We start from the raw sequence: 19423 nt of genomic DNA, 5'->3' as shown, positions 1-19423 counted from the left end.
CAGAATACCAAATGTTTTAATTGTGGCAAACTGGGTCATATGAAAAGGAATTGTAAACAACGGATTTTCAGAAATAATAATAATAATGCATCTTCTAGAAATAAGAGAAATAGAAGGACTCAGCCTTCAGGTTTATGTAGAAGATGTGGAAAAGGCAGGCATTGGACGAATGAATGCAGGTCTACAAGAGATAGACAAGGCAATCTGATACAGATGGAAAACGTGAGAGGGGGGCCTCACAGGCCCCCATGGCAAACATGGTTCAGTCATTTCCAGTTTCTGCAGAGAACATGCCTCGTCAGGACAATTAGGAAGCCACATGCCTACTGTTACAAGCACTAGTAATCAGAAAGATGAGTTACGTGTGTTTTGGCAAACTTCTATAAATGATCAAAGACCTAAGCTGAGAGTGTGTGTAAATGGCATTTTTATTACTGGCCTGTTGGACACAGGTGCTGATGTAAGTATCATTACTCCAGAATCTTGGCATCCATATTGGCCTCTTCGGAATGTAAATGTTCAGCTCCTGGGAATTGGAACCCTATCTCGAGTAAGGCAGAGCACGAGATGGGTTGAATGTATATGGCCTGAGGGACAAATAGGAAAATTAAGGCCATATGTAGCCAATATTGCAATGAATTCATGGGGTCGTGACCTATTCAACAATGGAATACCCAAATTAACATTCCTGCTACTTCTAGAGCCTATATTTCTGAAAATAATATTAAAAGTTATTACAAACAGAGAAAACCAGCCATTAGGGCTGTGCAAGAACAAGCAATTGATGTCCTTTCAGAGATACCAACAGCCTTGCCTCTAAAATGGTTGACTGAGAAACCAATATGGACAAAACAATGGCCTTTAGCTGAGGAAAAGTTACAGGCTTTAGAACAGCTGGTACAAGAACAATTAGATGCTGGACATATAGAAGAATCTACCAGCTCTTGGAATTCTCCTGTATTTGTGGTTAAGAAAAAATCAGGTAAATGGAGAATGGTGACAGATCTCAGGGCCATCAACAAGGTTATTCAACCTATGGGCCCTCTGCAATCTGGAATTCCTTTGCCCTCTTTATTACCAAAAGGATGGCCTCTCATAGTTATTGATTTAAAAAATTGTTTTTTCACTATACCTTTACAAAAAGAAGATAAAAATTTGCCTTCACAGTGCCTACTTATAACAATTCTCAACCTTCGAGGAGGTACCATTGGGCCGTCCTCCCCAAGGGTATGTTAAATAGTCCCTCCCTGTGCCAATATTTTGTGAACCAACCATTGCAAATAATATGCAAGAAATTTCCCAAATCTATGGTATACCATTACATGGATGACATATTGTTATCTGATTCAAACATAGATACCTTGAACAGACTGTTTGAAGAAATACAGATACTGTTACCTAAATGGGAATTGCAAATTGCTCCTGAAAAGATTCAGAAGGGAGATTCTGTTAATTATTTAAGTTATAGAATAGGTTTACAAAAAATTAAAACACAAAAGGCACAAATTCGGAGGGATCGCCTACGGACTCTTAATGACTTTCAAAGACTGTTAGGAGACATTTCCAGTCTACGACCAGCTATCGGAATAACACCTGATCTAATAATTCATTTGAACAAAACCTTGGATGGTGATAAAGATTTAAACAGTCGCAGAGAATTAACAGCTGAAGCAGAAAAGGAACTGACAATGATTGAGGAGAAATTACAACAGGCACATGTGGAGAGAGTGAATCCAGAGCTCGATTGTATTCTCGTCATATTACCGTCAAAAATTTCTCCTACAGGAATTTTAATGCAGAGAGATGATATTATCTTGGAATGGATCTTTTTATCACATAAACCAAGTAAGAAACTGAAAACTTATGTGGAAAAATTCTCTGAGTTAATTATAAAAGGCAAGCTGAGACTTCGTCAACTAGCAGGCACAGACCCAGCAGAAATTATAGTGCCTTTCACTGCTGATGAACTAAAGAAATTATGGGAAGATAATGAACCATGGCAAAGAGCTTGTGCTAATTTTTTGGGAGACATTAATAACAACTATCCAAAAAGCAAGCGGCTTAACTTCATAAAGAGAACTTCTTGGATCCTTCCTCGAATCGTCCGTGATGCTCCAATAACTGGAGCCCATACATTCTATACTGATGCCAATAAATCAGGGAAGGCAGGTTACAAATCAGAAGACTTGGGTAAGGTGGAACAAAGTCCTTATGATTCTGTCCAGAAGGCAGAATTATATGCCATTCTTATGGTACTAAGAGATTTTAAAGAACCTATTAATATAGTTACTGATTCACAATACGCAGAGTTATTTTACATATTGAAACTGCTGAATTTATACCTGATGATACAGAACTAACTTCGTTGTTTATCCAGGTTCAAGATTTGATCAGGAACAGGCTTTGCCCTATGTACATAACACACATCCGATCCCATATGGGTCTGCCAGGTCCTCTAGCACAAGGTAATGCAGAAATTGATCAATTATTGATTGGTAGTGTGCTACAAGCCTCTGAATTTCATAAAAAACATCATGTTAATAGCAAAGGTTTGAAGAAAGAGTTTTCTATTACATGGCAACAAACTAAGGAGATTGTAAAGAAATGCCCTACCTGTTCTTTCTATAACCAAACACCACTGCCAGCAGGGGCTAATCCAAAGGGCACCCATAGGAATGAAATCTGGCAGATGGATGTGTTCCACTTTGCAGAATTTGGCAAATTGAAGTATATTCATCACACCTTTGACACTTATTCAGGCTTTCAGTGGGCAACTGCTTTAAGTTCAGAAAAAGCTGATTCAGTAATCACTCATTTATTAGAAGTCATGGCTATCATGGGTATACCTACACAAATAAAGACAGATAATGGTCCTGCTTATGTCTCTAGGAAAATGAAACGGTTTTTTGATTATTACAATATCAAGCATGTTACAGGTATACCATACAATCCTACAGGCCAGGCAGTCATAGAAAGATCAAGTCAAACTATAAAGGATATGTTGAACAAACAGAAAGGGGTGGAAAACACCCCCAGAAATAGGTTACATAATGCTTTGTTAACCTTGAATTTTCTCAATGCTAATGAGAAGGGTACGACGGCTGCAGAAAGACATTGGATAATGGAAAAGTCTGCTGAACTAAATCAACCAGTTTATTTCAAGGATGTGCTGACCTCACAATGGAAGCCAGGAGATGTGCTGCGTTGGGGAAGGGGTTTTGCTCTTATCTCCACAGGTGAGGAAAAATTATGGATACCGTCAAAATTAATAAAGGTTCGGTTTGAAGAAGAGAAGTCACTTGGAAAAGATAAATAACAATTCATTCACAAGGATGAAGGGCATTCTGATGGTAAGGATTACAGATAGGTTGGGGGCAGGGTTCTTTTCTTATCTCCACAGGAAAATACTCATCTTCAAAGAATTTAAGGGACCCTGAATATTTAATTACTGATGGATGGAAAATAGTTATGACCCACTGAGTATCAACAATAAAATTCTATATATACTGTAAGTATTGATTTTTTTATATCTATTTATATGTTTTATTGAACACTTCTTTATAAATGTGTAGAGCTGGTTTTGGAGTTGGACTATGGCTCAGTCCCTCTTCATTTCCAAGCCTCTTGATAAGAGATATTTCAGAGTTTCTGTCTCAGGTCAGGAGCCATGAAATGGGACAGAAGAATAATTTTATATTTGATAAACTTTCTTTGCCTTTCCTCATATCTGTGTCTTTCTTTATATGTCAGTATATGTCCTTGTTGTTAATGTTTAAATTTCCCATAACAAACAACATATTTTCCTACAGTAATCTTTGAAGTTTCCAGGATGAATATGGGGCCCCACAACATCAACTCAATCTGGCTTTTATGATGTCATGAATTTTTTTAAACTAATTTTACTTTTATTCATTTATTTATTTTTTAAGATTTATTTATTATGTATACAACATTTTCCCTACATATATGCTGCAGACCAGAAGAGGGCACCAGATGGTTGTGAGCCACCATGTGGTTGCTGGGAATTGAACTCAGGACCTCTGGAAGAGCAGTCAGTGCTCTTAACCTCTGAGCCATCTCTCCAGCCCCCCATGAATTTTTTTTTTTAAGCGCTAACATTAGACCTGTTTTTTGGTACCAACTGAAAGAGACAATTTCAAATGATGCACATTTTTGACAACACTCTGGCCGGACCTTCTCAAAACGCTCAGAGACTAGTTATAATTTTCTTAAGTCAAAGGTTAATTTGGGAATTTTACCATCATTTGCTTTCACAGGGGCCCCTAAGAAGAACGTTGCCCCCATGTCAGCTAGAAGCAATCTAAGAGGATGACGTCCCCTCTCCCAACAGAGTTTGCCCACAGGGTTAGGGACATCTTTTAGTGGTTGGTTTAGGGTTGAGGGGATGGGGAGATATTTTATGGAATTAGGGGTATATTAAAAAAAAGGGGGGGATTAGGGGCTGGAGAGATGGCTCAGAGGTTAAGAGCACTGACTGCTCTTCCAGAGATCCTGAGTTCAATTCCCAGCAACCACATGGTGGCTCACAACCATCTGTAATGATATCTGGTGCCCTCTTCTGGCCTGCAAGCATACATGGAAGGAATGTTGTATACATAATAAATAAATTTAAAAAAAAAGAAATTAAAAAAAAGGGGGGGGATTAACTGGTTTGATGGGATGATTGGTATTTGTGACTTACTGTTTTTAGAAAATTATATTGGTACTGTTTCTTGTATATTGATATATTGAATATTGAATGTGAGTGTTCCTACCTCTATTTTTGTATAAGAGTATGCTTATATTGTATGGATACATCTATCATATCACAATGTACATTTCTACCTCTGGTACTATTTATGTAATAACATTGTTTACATTTTGATATGTAATGACATTGTTTACAGGTGAAGATCATTGTCTTCATATATTGCACAGTTGTTTATTCTTAGTTTTCAAATTAGATAGGTATTGAGAATTATATGTTTGTCATATTTATTGTTAGGTTAATCAAGTCTTTTAGATACATAGAGATTATTTTTAGTATAGATAGTATAATCTTCAGCCTCTTTGAAGAGCTGTAGAAAATGGCCTTTAACCTAGAATTCTGTGCCATCGAGACACAATTACTCCTGGCAACACCAATCTACTCCTGAGAGAACGTTGAGCACCAAAGACACTCCACTGGGAGCTTGTCTTCTTGGCAGAACTGGCCTTTGGGTTAAGAAAAACCCATACCTCAACTACTGACTAAGATATGAAACAGGATTGTCTTATCTTGCCAAGACAGGGTAGGATAATTCTAAGAAAGTTCCTTGCATTTGATAATGGTATGTCAGTTATGTTAGGCCTTAGCCAAAGTTGGTTGACTCAACATTGCAAACGAGACTTTGGGTGATTGCCCAGATAGTCAGTTGTCTCTGTCATTTGTTGCACATTTTGGATATCTCTCATTTGTTAAGTAATATTTATTCCCTTCTCAGATCTTTGATGGAGTTGAAGATTATTTAATAGTAGTTACTCTCTACATTATTTAGACTCCTTGAGATAGAATGCCTAGCAAAACTTTTGTTCTCAATATTGTTTGTTATATTTATCATTTGTTATTATTGTTTATAGTTATATTTGGTTTAGTTCTGTCTTATTTAGACAAAAGGGGGAGATGTAGGGTTAAGACAGCTCCTTGAGGGGGCGGGGTTTGCCTCGGGCGAAGGCCTACAGATAAATGGGCGCACGGGAGGCGGCTCTGTCTTTTCCCTTCCTACCTCCTGTGCCACGCGGGAACTTCGGTTCTGTAAGTTTATCATTAAAGTGTAAATATTCTTTAGTATCTGCATTGCATTTATTTACGCCGATACAAGCCTCCTGAGTACTGGGATTGCAAGCAAGAGCCACTATGACTGGCTCTATGGCCCCTTTTCTCCCCGGAACTGTCCTCTCTACAAAGAATTCCAAAATAGACTACATTAATATTCTCACACCTTAGCCTTATAAAAAATAACCAAGGCTAGTCTGGTGGCATAATCTGTAATCCCAGCTACTCAGGAGGCTGAGGCAGGATGATTATGAGTTTAAGGCCCGTCTAGGCTAGTGAGTTCAAGGCCAGCTTGAGCAACAAAGTAATAAAATGAAAAGTAAGCTAAGGGTATAGTTTGGAGGTAGAGCAGAGAACAGACTCTTAAATTCAATCTCACTGCGACATTAAAAATGGAAGAGGAGGACCAGGCAGAGGTGGGAGGCCTTAATCCCAGCACTCGGGAGGCAGAAGCAGGCAGATTTCTTGTGAATGCGAGGCCAGCCTGGTCTACAGACCTAGTTCCAGGACAGCCAAGGCTGTTACACAGAAAAACACTGTTTAGGGGGGGAAGGAGGATGTCAGGCCAGCAAGATACATCAGCAGATAGACACTTGCTAACAAGCCTATGAGTTTAATCTCTAGACTCACAGAGTGGAAGGAGAGAAGTGACCCCCACAAGTTGTCCTCTGACCTTCACACAGGCACCATGTACCACACACACACACACAAAATAAATAAGTGCTATTTTTAAAAAGAAATGTCACCGGGTGGTGTGGTGGCAGCACACACCTTTAATCCCAGCACATGGGTGGCAGAGACAGGTGGATCTCTGTGAGTTTGAGGCCAGCCTGGTCTACAGAACTAGATCCAGGACAAGCTCCAAAGCTATAGAGAAACCCTGTCTCAATCCCCTACCCCCCAAAAGTAGTCTAGTCAGATATGAAATTTTGTAAACTTGTGGGAATCTCTTGTTGAACTGCCAGGGTCTTTCGATTCTCTGTAAAGTATAAACGTGTTTTAACTATATTTAAATTATCGTCTTTACTCCCATTTGTCCTCTAACTCTGACTCAAGAGTGAACTAGGAGACTGGAGTTCAGATGTCCCCCCAGGAACTAGATCCAAATCATAGTCCAATTAGTGCTGGCACACTCAGGATGGCGGCTTCCCACTGTCCTTAATGTCCTCTTCAGAACATCTTGCAAATGCAGACTAGCAGTTCCTTTCTTCTCAGTTCTAGGAATCAGTACTTCACACTCGCTAGGCAAGTGTTCACTTAGATTATTCCTCAACTAAAGTCATTCTATTTGCCCATGTAGACAGCAAAGGTGAGAAACAAAATATCAGGTACCAGGCACGATGACGTACACCTGTCACCAGGCAGAATCAGGGTACCAGGCATGATGTCGTACACCTGTCACCAGGCAGAATCAGGGTACCAGGCATGATGTCGTACACCTGTCACCAGGCAGAATCAGGGTACCAGGCATGATGACGTACACCTGTCACCAGGCAGAATCAGGGTACCAGGCACGATGATGTACACCTGTCACCAGGCAGAATCAGGGTACCAGGCACGATGTCGTTCGTACACCTGTCACCAGGCAGAATCAGGGTTCAAGGCATGATGTCATACACCTGTCACCAGGCAGAATCAGGGTACCAGGCATGATGTTGTACACCTGTCACCAGGCAGAATCACGGTACCAGGCATGATGTCGTACACCTGTCACCAGGCAGAATCAGGGTACCAGGCATGATGTTGTACACCTGTCACCAGGCAGAATCAGGGTACCAGGCATGATGTCGTTCGTACACCTGTCACCAGGCAGAATCAGGGTACCAGGCATGATGTTGTACACCTGTCACCAGGCAGAATCAGGGTACCAGGCATGATGTCGTTCGTACACCTGTCACCAGGCAGAATCAGGGTACCAGGCACGATGATGTACACCTGTCACCAGGCAGAATCAGGGTACCAGGCACGATGTCGTACACCTGTCACCAGGCAGAATCACGGTACCAGGCATGATGTCGTACACCTGTCACCAGGCAGAATCAGGGTACCAGGCACGATGATGTACACCTGTCACCAGGCAGAATCAGGGTACCAGGCATGATGTCGTTCATACACCTGTCACCAGGCAGAATCAGGGTACCAGGCACGATGTCGTACACCTGTCACCAGGCAGAATCAGGGTACCAGGCATGATGTCATTCGTACACCTGTCACCCAGCACCTGGGAGGCTGAAGAAGGAGGGCTGTTACAAGGGCCAGGCCAACCTGGGCAATGTAGTGAGCACCAGGGCAGTCTGTGCTATCAGTTTTGAGAAGAAAAGTCTCAAACTAACTAGCAAGAAAAGAAGGGTGGAGGGAGGGAGGGGAGAAAGGAAGGAGGGAGGAAATGAAGAAATCAGGAAAAACATTGTTTTCATTTGAGATCTCCAGAACAACAAATGCTTTGGTTATGTGCTGTTCTCCTTTACTACGGTTTTACAGTTGCAGCCAGAGAACAGTAAAGAGTGGTGCCCAGCGAGGCCTCACTGCACACCAGGGAAACAGAGTGGTGCACGGTGTGGCCTCACTGCACTGCACACCAGGGAAACAGAGTGGTGCACGGCGTGGCCTCACTGCACATTAGGGGAACAGAGTGGTGCCCAGCGTGGCCTCACTGCACTGCACACCAGGGAAACAGTGGTGCCCGGCGTGGCCTCACCGCACACCAGGGAAACAGTGGTGCCCGGCGTGGCCTCACTGCACTGCACATTAGGGAAACAGAGTGGTGCCCAGCGTGGCCTCACTGCACTGCACACCAGGGAAACAGTGGTGCCCGGCGTGGCCTCACTGCACACCAGGGAAACAGTGGTGCACGGCGTGGCCTCACTGCACTGCACACCAGGGAAACAGAGTGGTGCACGGCGTGGCCTCACTGCACATTAGGGAAACAGAGTGGTGCCCAGCGTGGCCTCACTGCACTGCACACCAGGGAAACAGTGGTGCCCGGTGTGGCCTCACTGCACTGCACATTAGGGAAACAGAGTGGTGCCCAGCGTGGCCTCACTGCACTGCACACCAGGGAAACAGTGGTGCCCAGCGTGGCCTCACTGCACACCAGGGAAACAGAGTGGTGCCCGGCGTGGCCTCACTGCACTGCACACCAGGGAAACAGAGTGGTGCCCGGCGTGGCCTCACCGCACACCAGGGAAACAGTGGTGCACAGCGTGGCCTCACTGCACTGCACACCAGGGAAACAGAGTGGTGCCCGGCGTGGCCTCACCGCACACCAGGGAAACAGTGGTGCACGGCGTGGCCTCACTGTACTGCACACCAGGGAAACAGAGTGGTGCCCGGCGTGGCCTCACCGCACACCAGGGAAACAGTGGAGCACGGCGTGGCCTCACTGCACACCAGGGAAACAGAGTGGTGCCCGGCGAGGCCTCACTGCACACCAGGGAAACAGAGTGGTGCCCGGCGAGGCCTCACTGCACACCAGGGAAACAGAGTGGTGCACGGCGTGGCCTCACTGCACTGCACACCAGGGAAACAGAGTGGTGCCCGGCGTGGCCTCACCGCACACCAGGGAAACAGTGGAGCACGGCGTGGCCTCACTGCACACCAGGGAAACAGAGTGGTGCCCGGCGAGGCCTCACTGCACACCAGGGAAACAGAGTGGTGCCCGGCGTGGCCTCACCGCACATCAGGGAAACATTGTCTCGTTTCGGTCTAGTTGACTGACATCTGCTGGCATGCTTTCCCCCACCTCCTGCCCTTCTAAAACACTGAATGTTAATTTATGGCAAGTGTGCACATTCAGTCTCACTGGATGCCAGAACCTGGTGATGGGCTGATAAGGAGAAAGTCTCCTTCTTCTACCTTCCACACTAGCTGAAGTGAGTGAGCATTAGTTCCTGCCGGATTCGGTCAGCCTCCAAATCCAGGGACTCCATTAGCTCACACTCGCCCTCAGGTGACTGTTCAATGGGTCCGATCACTGGAGAGGACCAAACATCCATCCCGTGTTCCAGGGAAATGTTATGAAGGACACAACAAGCCAAGATGATGTGGCTGGATTTCTCCGGCGAGTACTGCAGTGCTCCCTTCGATCCATCCAGGCATCGGAACCTAGAGCAGAGGGCTCGCAAAGTCTTCTCAATCACACTGTGGGTTGCAGAATGGGCCCTGTTATAGCGATACTCTGCTGGGGTTTCAGCAACACGAAGTGGAGTCATGAGCCAGGTGCGGAGAAAGAAGGAACTGTCACCTGAGTGAAAGGACAAAGAAATGTGACTGTGATGGATTACATACAAGATGTGAAGTTCGGGACAGATGTGGTGACACATGACTGTAATCTCAGTGCTCAAGATGTTGAGACAGGAAGACTGCCTCAAGTTCTAGGCCAGTCTGAACTACACTTGAGATCTTGTCTCTCAGAAAAAAAAGTGAAAATTGGAAATACAGTGAGTAAGGCGGGGCCAAAGCACACCATTCCATAATAACCAAGAGAAAAATGCGGCCATGAGAAAGCATGAAGAAGGGCTAAAGCGATGGCTCAGGGCTAAGAGTATGGGCTGTTCTTGCAGAGGACCTGGATTCGATTTCCAGCACCTGTATGTGGCTTACAACAATCTATAACTCCACTTCTTGGAAATCAACACTATTCTGGTCTCCAAGGATACCAGAGACACACACAGAGTACACGTACATATATGTAGGCAAACTCTCATACACACAAAATAAAAACAAATAATTTTAGCCAGGCGGGGGTGGCTCATGCTTTTAATCCCAGCACTCGGGTGGCAGAGGCAGGCGGATCTCTGTGAGTTCGAGTCCAGCCTGGTCTACAGAGAAAGTTCCAGGACAGGCTCCAAGCTACAGAGAAACTCTATCTCATAAAAATAACAAACAAACAATTTTATTTTATTAATTATTTTTCAAGACAGTGTTTCTCTGTAGCTTTGGAGCCTGTCCTGGAACTAGCTCTGTAGACCAGGCTGGACTCGAACTCACAGAGATCCACCTGCCTCTGCCACCCGAGTGCTGGGATTAAAGGCATGTGCCATCACCGTCTGGCCTTTATTTTTTTAAAAAAAGATTTATTTACTTATTATGTATACAACATTCTGCCTCCATGTATGCCCACGCACCAGAAGAGGGCGCCAGATCTCATTACAGATGGGTGTGAGCCACCACGTGGTTGTTGGGAATTGAACTCAACCTCTGGAAGAGCAGCCAGAGCTCTTAACCTCTGAGCCATCTCTACAGCCCAAACAAACAATTTTAAATGAAGGCGTGAACTACTACTGATTGGCTCCTTTCCCCCACTCCTTGAAGCTTGTTCTCTGCCCACAGTTCTTCATCCCTCCCTCCCTTTTCTCCATGGTGGAGGTGATGATAGGTGATGAATGTCAAGGCTACAAACCAACCCCACATAAGTGGCACAAACCAGTAATGCCTATAGTTGGGAGTCTAAGGCAGGAGGATGACCAGTGAGGCCAGCCTTGTCTATACAGTGAAAGCCCATCTCAAAAACAATAAAGTATACCACTGTAAAAAGCATAAGGCACTATTACCTGGCAATATCTTTGACTAAAACCACTAGGGAAAAGCTGACAGCTAACGACATTCAAATCTGGTTCCTACAGCTGTAGTAATGAGGTAGAAACGTAGGAACTAGACCCGTGGCTTTTTCTTTCTTAGTGTTTTATTTTTTGCCATGCTGGGAGAGAACTCAAGGCCTTGTACACGTCAGAGCAGGGCTCTGCCTCCACCCTACAGCAGCAGCCCTCAGAATCCCTCTGCCCCTGCCCTACAGCAGCCCTCAGAATCCCCTCATCCCCTCTGCCCTACAGCAGCAGCGCTCAGAATCCCTCTGCCCTACAGCAGCAGCGCTCAGAATCCCTCTGCCCTACAGCAGCAGCGCTCAGAATCCCTCTGCCCTACAGCAGCCCTCAGAATCCCCTCATCCCCTCTGCCCTACAGCAGCAGCGCTCAGAATCCCTCTGCCCTACAGCAGCCCTCAGAATCCCTCTGCCCTACAGCAGCAGCCCTCAGAATCCCCTCTGACATTTTTGTATTTACTTTTCTTTTTCTTGAAATAGTTTCATGTAGCCCAGGCTAGCTTGGACCTTCCAGACAGCTGGGGATATCCTTCAATTCCTGATCCTCCTTCCTTTACCTCCCACGTGCTGGAATTCTAGGTATGTAGGCCACTATTCCCAGTGAGTTTTCCCAAGTGCTGGAATTCTAGGTATGTATGCCACTATTCCCAGTGAGTTTTCAAATTGAAAGATACTGTTCTTTATAAAAGGCTTAATAAAGGAGCTGGAGAGATGGCTCAGAGGTTACGACTACTGGCTGCTCTTCCAGAGGTCCTGAGTTCAATTCCCAGCAACCACATGGTGGCTCACAACCATCTATAATGAGATCTGGTGCCCTCTTCTGGCGGGCAGGCATACGTGCAGGCAGAACATTGTATACATAATAAATAAATAATTTTTTTAAAAAAAGGCCTAATAAAAATGATCAAAGGTCAGATGTGGTAGCATGTATCTTTAATCCCAACATTCACAAGGCATAGGCAGGCAGATTTCTATGAATTTGAAGCCAGCTTCGTCTATACAGTGAGACCCTGTCTCAAACAAACTACACCCCCCAAAAAATTCAAACAAGATACTAATTTTACAATCTCTGTAGAGCTCAAGAGAAAAAGAATTCTAACATGAGATCTAAGACACCCATGAAGAAAAGTTCCAGTCTCACTGTTCCCTTTCATGTCTGAAAGCGTGACCTAGGGATTCCATACACTTCACAATGATCTCTCCCAGTGCTGAGAAGACTCAGTAGCCATCAGAACTCAGGGGTGCTGCATGCTGGGATACCGCGATCCCATGAGCTGGAGGAACATGAGTATGACGATGCGAAGAAACCAGAAGTGGATTGAGTGATACAAAAGGCATTTCCTGTAAGTGACCCTTATCAAAAGATCCTGGGAAGACCTCAGAAAAGCAAACACAAATGGGGAGCAAAGTCCTAGTTCAAAGCACAGCATTTCTATAATGTTTGAATGCCCTGATTTCAAACAAACAAAGCAGCTCACACAGAGGTGTGACTCCCCCACCCCCCAAGACTGGGTCTCATTACATAGTCCTGGCTGTCCTGGAACTCACTCTGTAGACCATGCTGGCCTCTAACTCACAGAGATCCACCTGCTTTCTGCCACCTGAGTCCTATGATTAAAGGTGTGAGTCACCATGCCCAGCTAGGTGCAACATTTTATAAATCCCCATTGGATACTGGGCCCTGAATTCCAGAGTAAGTGCTGTACTCCTGCCCCATCATCAAGTTCAGTAAATAGTCAGATGCTTAAGACAGAGATGGGCACTGCTCTAAAAATAATAAAAAGACTTCTTTCATTTTATTTAGGATCTTATGTTTCTAAGACTGGATTAGCTGAAAATAACTGAGATGTCTCACAAAATTTAAAGTTTATATTTAGTTGGTTTTCTTTTTTGAGACAGTCTCATTCTGTAGACCTAAAACTCCCTATGTAGCTTAAGCTGACCTCAAATTCACAGCAATCCTCCTGCCTCGGCCTCCTAAATGCTGGGATTATAAACATGAGCTACCACACCTGGCTTTCTCCCCAACCACTTTTGTTTTGAATCAAGGGTCTCGTGTAGGTCAGGTCCCTGAGCTTCTGATACTTGTCTCTGCCTCTCACATGTGGGATTACAGGCGTATACCAACTCTACTCTTCTTTGAACTGAACTCACTCTTTCTAATCACTAAATTCTTTAAAATGAATAAATGTAGAAGTCAGGCGGTGGTGGTGCACAAGTCTTTAATCCCAGCACTCAGGGAGGCAGAGGCAGGCGGTTCTCAGCGAGTTCAAGGCCAGCCTGCTCTACAGAGCGAATCCAGGACAGTCAGGACTGTTACACAGAGAAACCCTGTCTCGAAATAGAAACAGAAATTGATGTAGAACCGGCTATGATGTAATCCAGCACCTAAGAGGCAAGCTTGACGTCAGCCAGGGCAGAAAAGCAAGGGCTGGGGAGAAAGGGATGCTGGACACTGGGTGCTCAGTGCAAAGGGCCTGATATGAATAAGAAGCCTGGGGATCCAGCTCTGATCCCTGGAACCCACATGTGGAAACAGAGCGCTAACTCCTACAAACTGTCCTCTGATCTGCACATAAATATAAAAATGTTTTAAAAGGATACTATAAACAATGGAAGCAACACTTGTGCAGACTCAGAAATAACACCTGTGACATAATGGACATCTACCACGTAGTAGAGACTGTAATAGGTGAGAAGCACTTTTTGAGCTTAGAATAAGACCCTTGGGGGCTGGAGAGATGGCTCAGTGGTTAAGAGCATTGCCTGCTCTTCCAAAGGTCCTGAGTTCAATTCCCAGCAACCACATGGTGGCTCACAACCATCTGTAATGAGGTCTGGGTGCCCTCTTCTGGCCTGCAGGCATACATGTAGACAGGATATTATATACATAATAAACAAACAAATAAATAAATATTAAAAAAATAGAATAAGACCCTTTCTCAAAAAATTTTAAAAAAATCCAGGAACTGGACAAGATTGCTCAGTGGGTAAAGCACTTTGCCAATGAGCCTGACAAGCTAAATTCAATCCCTGGAACACACAGAGAGCTGAAGAGAGAGCCAATTCCACAAAGTTTTCTCACCTTCACACAAACACTAAGGAATGTGTGCACCTAACACACATCACACGCACAGTAACAACATCAACATAACTTACTAGCTGCTTATAGTTCAAGCACTGCTGGAAAACAGACCACGAGGGAATTAGGATCAGATAGGGAACGGATTATAAATGCTTATGTGATCATTCACCCAGAAGACGTTCTGGGGGATCAAACCCAAAGCTGCTTAACAGCAGTAGCCTAAGAGCTGGAGAAATGAGGACCGGAGCTGAACTGTTTAGAGACTGGGAGTTTAGGTGACACGTCTACAGGGACAGCCGAGACTGACACCAGGAAGGGACGCTTCAGAAGTAGCTTAAATATTCTGTGCCTATGCCTCTTAGGTTCCTCTTTTGTTAAAAAAAAAAATTGATATTATTTAACTTTTGTTAAAGCAGGGTCTCAGGAGGCTGAGGCTGGGGGGATTATGAGTTCAAGGCCATCTGGAAGACCTGTTGAAATCCTGTCAAGAGAAAAATAAAAAGTAGCAGTAGGTGTTGCATGGAAAACGGTGCACGTAACTGAGGAGAATCAGAGGCTGGAACCCACCAGTGTGCCAGCAGTCTGCCCACAGGGAACTGGGGAGGCTTCTCTTTAAAAGAGAAGGTAAACATTAGAGACAGGCATTTCCTGCGTATCTGCTACGTGTTAAGCACCTCATTCTGATCATATGCTGTACGGATAGATTAGTGATTTCGCACTAATAAAGAGGTATTCTAACACTTGATAAATTTTGTTCCGATAAGTTCTCACTATGAGGTTGATGCTGTCTTGAAACTCACAACCCTGCCTCAGCATCTTAAAACCTTCATACACGTTTCGTTTTCTCCTTCTCGTCTTTTTTTTTCTTCTCTTGAGACAGGATCCATTGTAGCCTAGTGTAATATACAATATACTGGCAAATTGCCATATGCTGTTTGAGCTCACTGAAACACTCACTCCACATTCAGGCCCAAGCACATCTGTCTCACTGCTGTCTAAGGCTCCCTGTCTGGGGGTGTGCTGCCTGCTCCAAACTCTGTAATGAGGAGGGAAAAGAACAGCAAGCCAGCCCAGGAGTAAAACATCTTGTTCTTGGAACATAGAAGGCGAACCATGTCAACACACCTTACTATTGTTTAGTGTGATATAACTCAGTAGTTAGAGCTCTGGCCACTCTTTCAGAGGACCTGGGATTGGTCCCCAACCCAACCCAGGCTGGCCTAGACGAACAGAGATCCTTTCGCCTCTTTCTTCAGTATCATTGTGCCTATCTAACACTTTTAAATGTTTTTCCCCTAAGACACTGGGTTTCTCTGTGTTGCCCTGGTTGTCCTGCAACTTGCTTTGTAGACCAGGCTGGCCTCGAACTCACAGAGATCCCCCTGCTTCTGCTTCCCAAATGCTGAGATCAAAGGCATGCACCACCACCATCCAGCTAAATTTTTAAAATCACATTTATTTAGTATGTGGGGCTGGGACAAAACTGCCCTGCAAATGTATAGAGGTCAGAGGGCAATTTGCCAGAACCAGTTCTCTCCTTCCACCATGTGGAAGACTGAACTCAAGTCTTCAGGCTTGGTGGCAAGTGCCTTTATAGGATAAATCATCTTGCCACCCTCTTTTGTTGTTTTGTTTGCGGGGGGGGGGGGGGGGGGGGGACGGTATGGTCTCTGAGAGGCGTGCCCAAGTTGTGCCTAGAACTTGAGAGCATTCTGCCTCAGCCTCCCCAGTCCTGGGATTACAAGCAAATACAACACCCAGCTTAAATATTGTTTTTGTTTAAAATTTTAAACATCTATTTTATATGTATGGGCGTTGTGCCTGCAAGTGCATTTGTCTGTATACCATGTGCATGCCTTGTGCTAAGGAGGAGAAAAGCCACTGAATCCCTTGGAACTGGAGTTGTGGGTAACTGAAAGCCTTCGTGCGCGTGCTGGGAATCAAATCCAGGTCCTCTGCAAGAACAACTGCTCTTTTTTTTTTTTCCATTTTTTTGAGATAAGGTTTCTCTGTAGCTTTGGAGCCTGTCCTAGAATACTAGCTCTGTAGACCAGGCTGACCTCGAACTCACAGAGATCCACCTGTCTCTGACTCCCAAATGCTCGGATTAAAGGTGTGCGCCACCACCGCCTGGCAAGAACAAGTGCTCTTAATCATTGAGCATACCTCTCCATCCCTTAAATATTGATTTATTTTTAATCAAGATACAAAGGTAGAAGGTTCAGTGGTAGAAGCCTTGCCTGACATTCCCAAACCTTGGGTTTGATACCTAGTATAGAAATAGTATAAAAATAACTATGAGGGTGTGGTGGTATACACTTTTACCCTAGCACGCGGGAAGCAAAGGAAAGTGAATGTCTGAGTTCAAGGCCAGCCTGTCTACAGGGCTAGCAATAATAATGAAAGAAAAACACGAAGGCTCAGAGAGTTCTCCTGAGGCTACACAGAGGAAGTATGAAGACAAAGAACAAGACTACAGAATAGAATCTTGGACTCCCTCCACTCTACGGCATAACTTCTCTCTGGGTATAAACTGAAGATTTACATATACAAACTTACCAAGAAGCCAGCTATCTTTATGCATCCCAGTTTCAAACTGACTGCATAGAGAAGACTGCTGTAGCACGGAACAGTCCTGGAGGCTACCTGGCCAGCGTGTCTCCACAGCCATTAGTGCCCCTCTGATGTCACACACCACCAGACAGTTCAAAGAATGCAGACCCTTGCGGTTCACATAAGAGAGGTCTTCAGCATTCGGTGCCTTGATTGCCACGTGGATACAGTCAACCACCCCTATGACTCCCGGCATCCCTGCCAGCCCACAGAACTCATCCTTCAGAGACTGGACGGCGGCCTCATCCGCTGGAAAGTGAATAAACTGTGAGGCCCTGTCCACGAGGGCCTCAGTGACATTGGCAACACATCGGCTCATGGAGGCTTGACTAATTCCGATTGCATCTCCCATCCGAGTCTGGAAGGAGCCTGAGGTATAGAAGCCCAATGCTGCCAGGATCTGAGTTTCTGGGCTAATAGCCCTAGATCGCTGAGTAGGTCGAGAAAGACTTGCCCCCAAGAGTTCCACTAAGTAGTAAATGAACTGTCGTGGAAATCCATACGTGGACATCAAATATTCATCAGTCACATCATCCAGTTTAAAACGGTCCAAGGTCCGGTGACCTCGGCCATACAGCAAGAGATCACAGTCAAGCACTGTTATTGGTATAGCCATAGCCGATGTAGATATACACGTCTGTTTTTTCTGAATTTTTCCCAACGAACAGGTTGGCAAAAGAAGTGTCAGAATTCAACAGCTAAACCATCGGTTAAACGGCTCTGGCATCTAAAACCTTCTTCCTGCAAAGTAATTAAAGGGAAAAAAACAATTAGAGTTGAGTGGTGGTGGTTCACACCTTTAAGACCAGAATTTGGGAGGTAGAGGCAGGCGGATCTGAGTTTGTGGCCAGCCTGGTCTGCAGAGTGAGTTCCAGGACAGCCAGGGCTACACAGAAAAACCCTGTGTTGAAAGCAAAAAAGAAACAAAAACAAAAAAGAAAAGATAAAATCATTAGAAACCTACCAAAACCAAACAAACTGACTCAAAACTACAACACCTTTCCAGCAATTCACTTTTTAACTCTGGATTTTTCTACACTAACTCACCAATATATGACGAATTTGGCCTGATTCTCAGACAATAGGAGTTCAATCTCAGTGACTCATTTCATGCTTGGCATTTCAACTAAGAACAGCAAAAGATTAATGCAGGTGATGGTCTGTACAGCAGCCAGTAAGCAGCTTACGAGTCATAAACACCTAAAGGCTTCGTCATGGAGGTTTGTTTTCCAAAGCCCTATGTAAGGCTCCACCTTGTAAGTACAAGACCGATGTGGGAGTGCTCAAACCAGTCTAACTAGGAAGCTAGGAGGGAAGAAAAGAAGTCCTTGACCCTGCCTGGGGACCTACTTCATCTGCTGTGACTGGCATTCCCTTTATCTGAATTTTTTGTTGGTTTGTTTGTTTTTCGAGACAGGGTTTCTCTGTACCTTTGGAGCCTGTCCTGGAACTCGCTCTGTAGACCAGGCTGGCCTCGAACTCAGAGATCCGCCTGCCCCTACAGGGATTAATGGCGTGTGCCACCACCGCCCGGCCTCTGCCTATCTCAAGGGGTTCAAATCCCCAGGCAGAAGGTTAGAAAGGAAGGCTAGCCAGTATGAAAAGAAAAGGAGAAACAAGTTTGGAAAGCCGGGGCCACTTTTACAACCCGCTTTCAAAATATTATTAAGGTCAGAGAGAGGGCTCCGAGGGCACTGGGGTGGGCTGCGAAGACTGCAGAAATGAGCCCATTCCTGACATGGTGGAAGGCAAGAACTGTCTGACGCAATTTGTCCTGGCGTCCACATCCCTGCCACAGCACGCCCCTCCTCCAATACGTAAACATATATTTTGAAAAAGTTTATTCCTTTAAAGGTTGTGCAATGAAAAGATACCAAACCCAGGCATGGTGGCTCACTGTAATTCAAGTACATGAGAGGTGAAAGTAATGGAAGTGCGAGGCAAGCCTGGACTACGAGAGAGCCAGCCAAAAAAAGAATAATAAAACAAGACTCCCAAGACTGGCCCAGCGATAAGAGTAACGTCTGTAAAGTTGGAAGCTGGGGAAGCAGCATGGCCGAGTGAGCCAGGACATCTTGAGCAACAGTACCTTCTAATCCCTGTAACCCTGAGTTACACAGAGAGACCTTGTCTCAAAAGAGCAAAATACCAGCCTGACTGCTCGGGCACCCGGAGTCGGCGGCGGCTGGCACGAGATCGCCGCAGCGGCACGGTTACCGGGAGCGCACCCCGCCCGCCCAGCCCGAGAAGCCCTCCTCCGGAACCCGCGGCGGCGCACAGGCTGCCACGCTGCGCAACAGCGGCACCGCC

At 45.0% G+C, this 19423-nt stretch overlaps 1 protein-coding gene across 4 annotated transcripts; it reads right to left on the bottom strand.

Annotated features, from left to right (window-relative positions):
- Positions 1-6600: 6600 nt before the first annotated feature.
- Harbi1 (harbinger transposase derived 1) lies at positions 6601-19333 on the bottom strand. Of its 4 annotated transcripts, XR_005972979.1 has the most exons (4): positions 19203-19333; positions 17060-17854; positions 7211-10058; positions 6601-7166 (listed from the first exon to the last, which is right to left on the bottom strand). XR_005972979.1 is itself a non-coding variant. In XM_041637448.1 (3 exons), the coding sequence occupies exons 2-3, from the start codon at positions 17727-17729 to the stop codon at positions 9679-9681; spliced, it is 1050 nt and encodes a 349-aa protein (XP_041493382.1). In that variant the 5' UTR covers positions 17730-17854; positions 19203-19333; the 3' UTR covers positions 6601-9678. The 4 variants fall into 4 exon arrangements, 3 of the variants coding, with proteins under 3 accessions (XP_041493382.1, XP_041493383.1, XP_041493384.1); XM_041637448.1 differs by having other exon boundaries at positions 6601-10058; XM_041637449.1 differs by having other exon boundaries at positions 6601-10058; positions 19240-19325.
- Between the last annotated feature and the right edge of the window lie 90 nt (positions 19334-19423).

Source organism: Microtus oregoni, unplaced genomic scaffold (genome assembly GCF_018167655.1).
Source record: "Microtus oregoni isolate MIOR12 unplaced genomic scaffold, Mior012 000053F_ref0000044, whole genome shotgun sequence".
Taxonomy (NCBI): domain Eukaryota; kingdom Metazoa; phylum Chordata; class Mammalia; order Rodentia; family Cricetidae; genus Microtus; species Microtus oregoni.
This window is presented reverse-complemented; position numbering and strand designations above follow the sequence as displayed.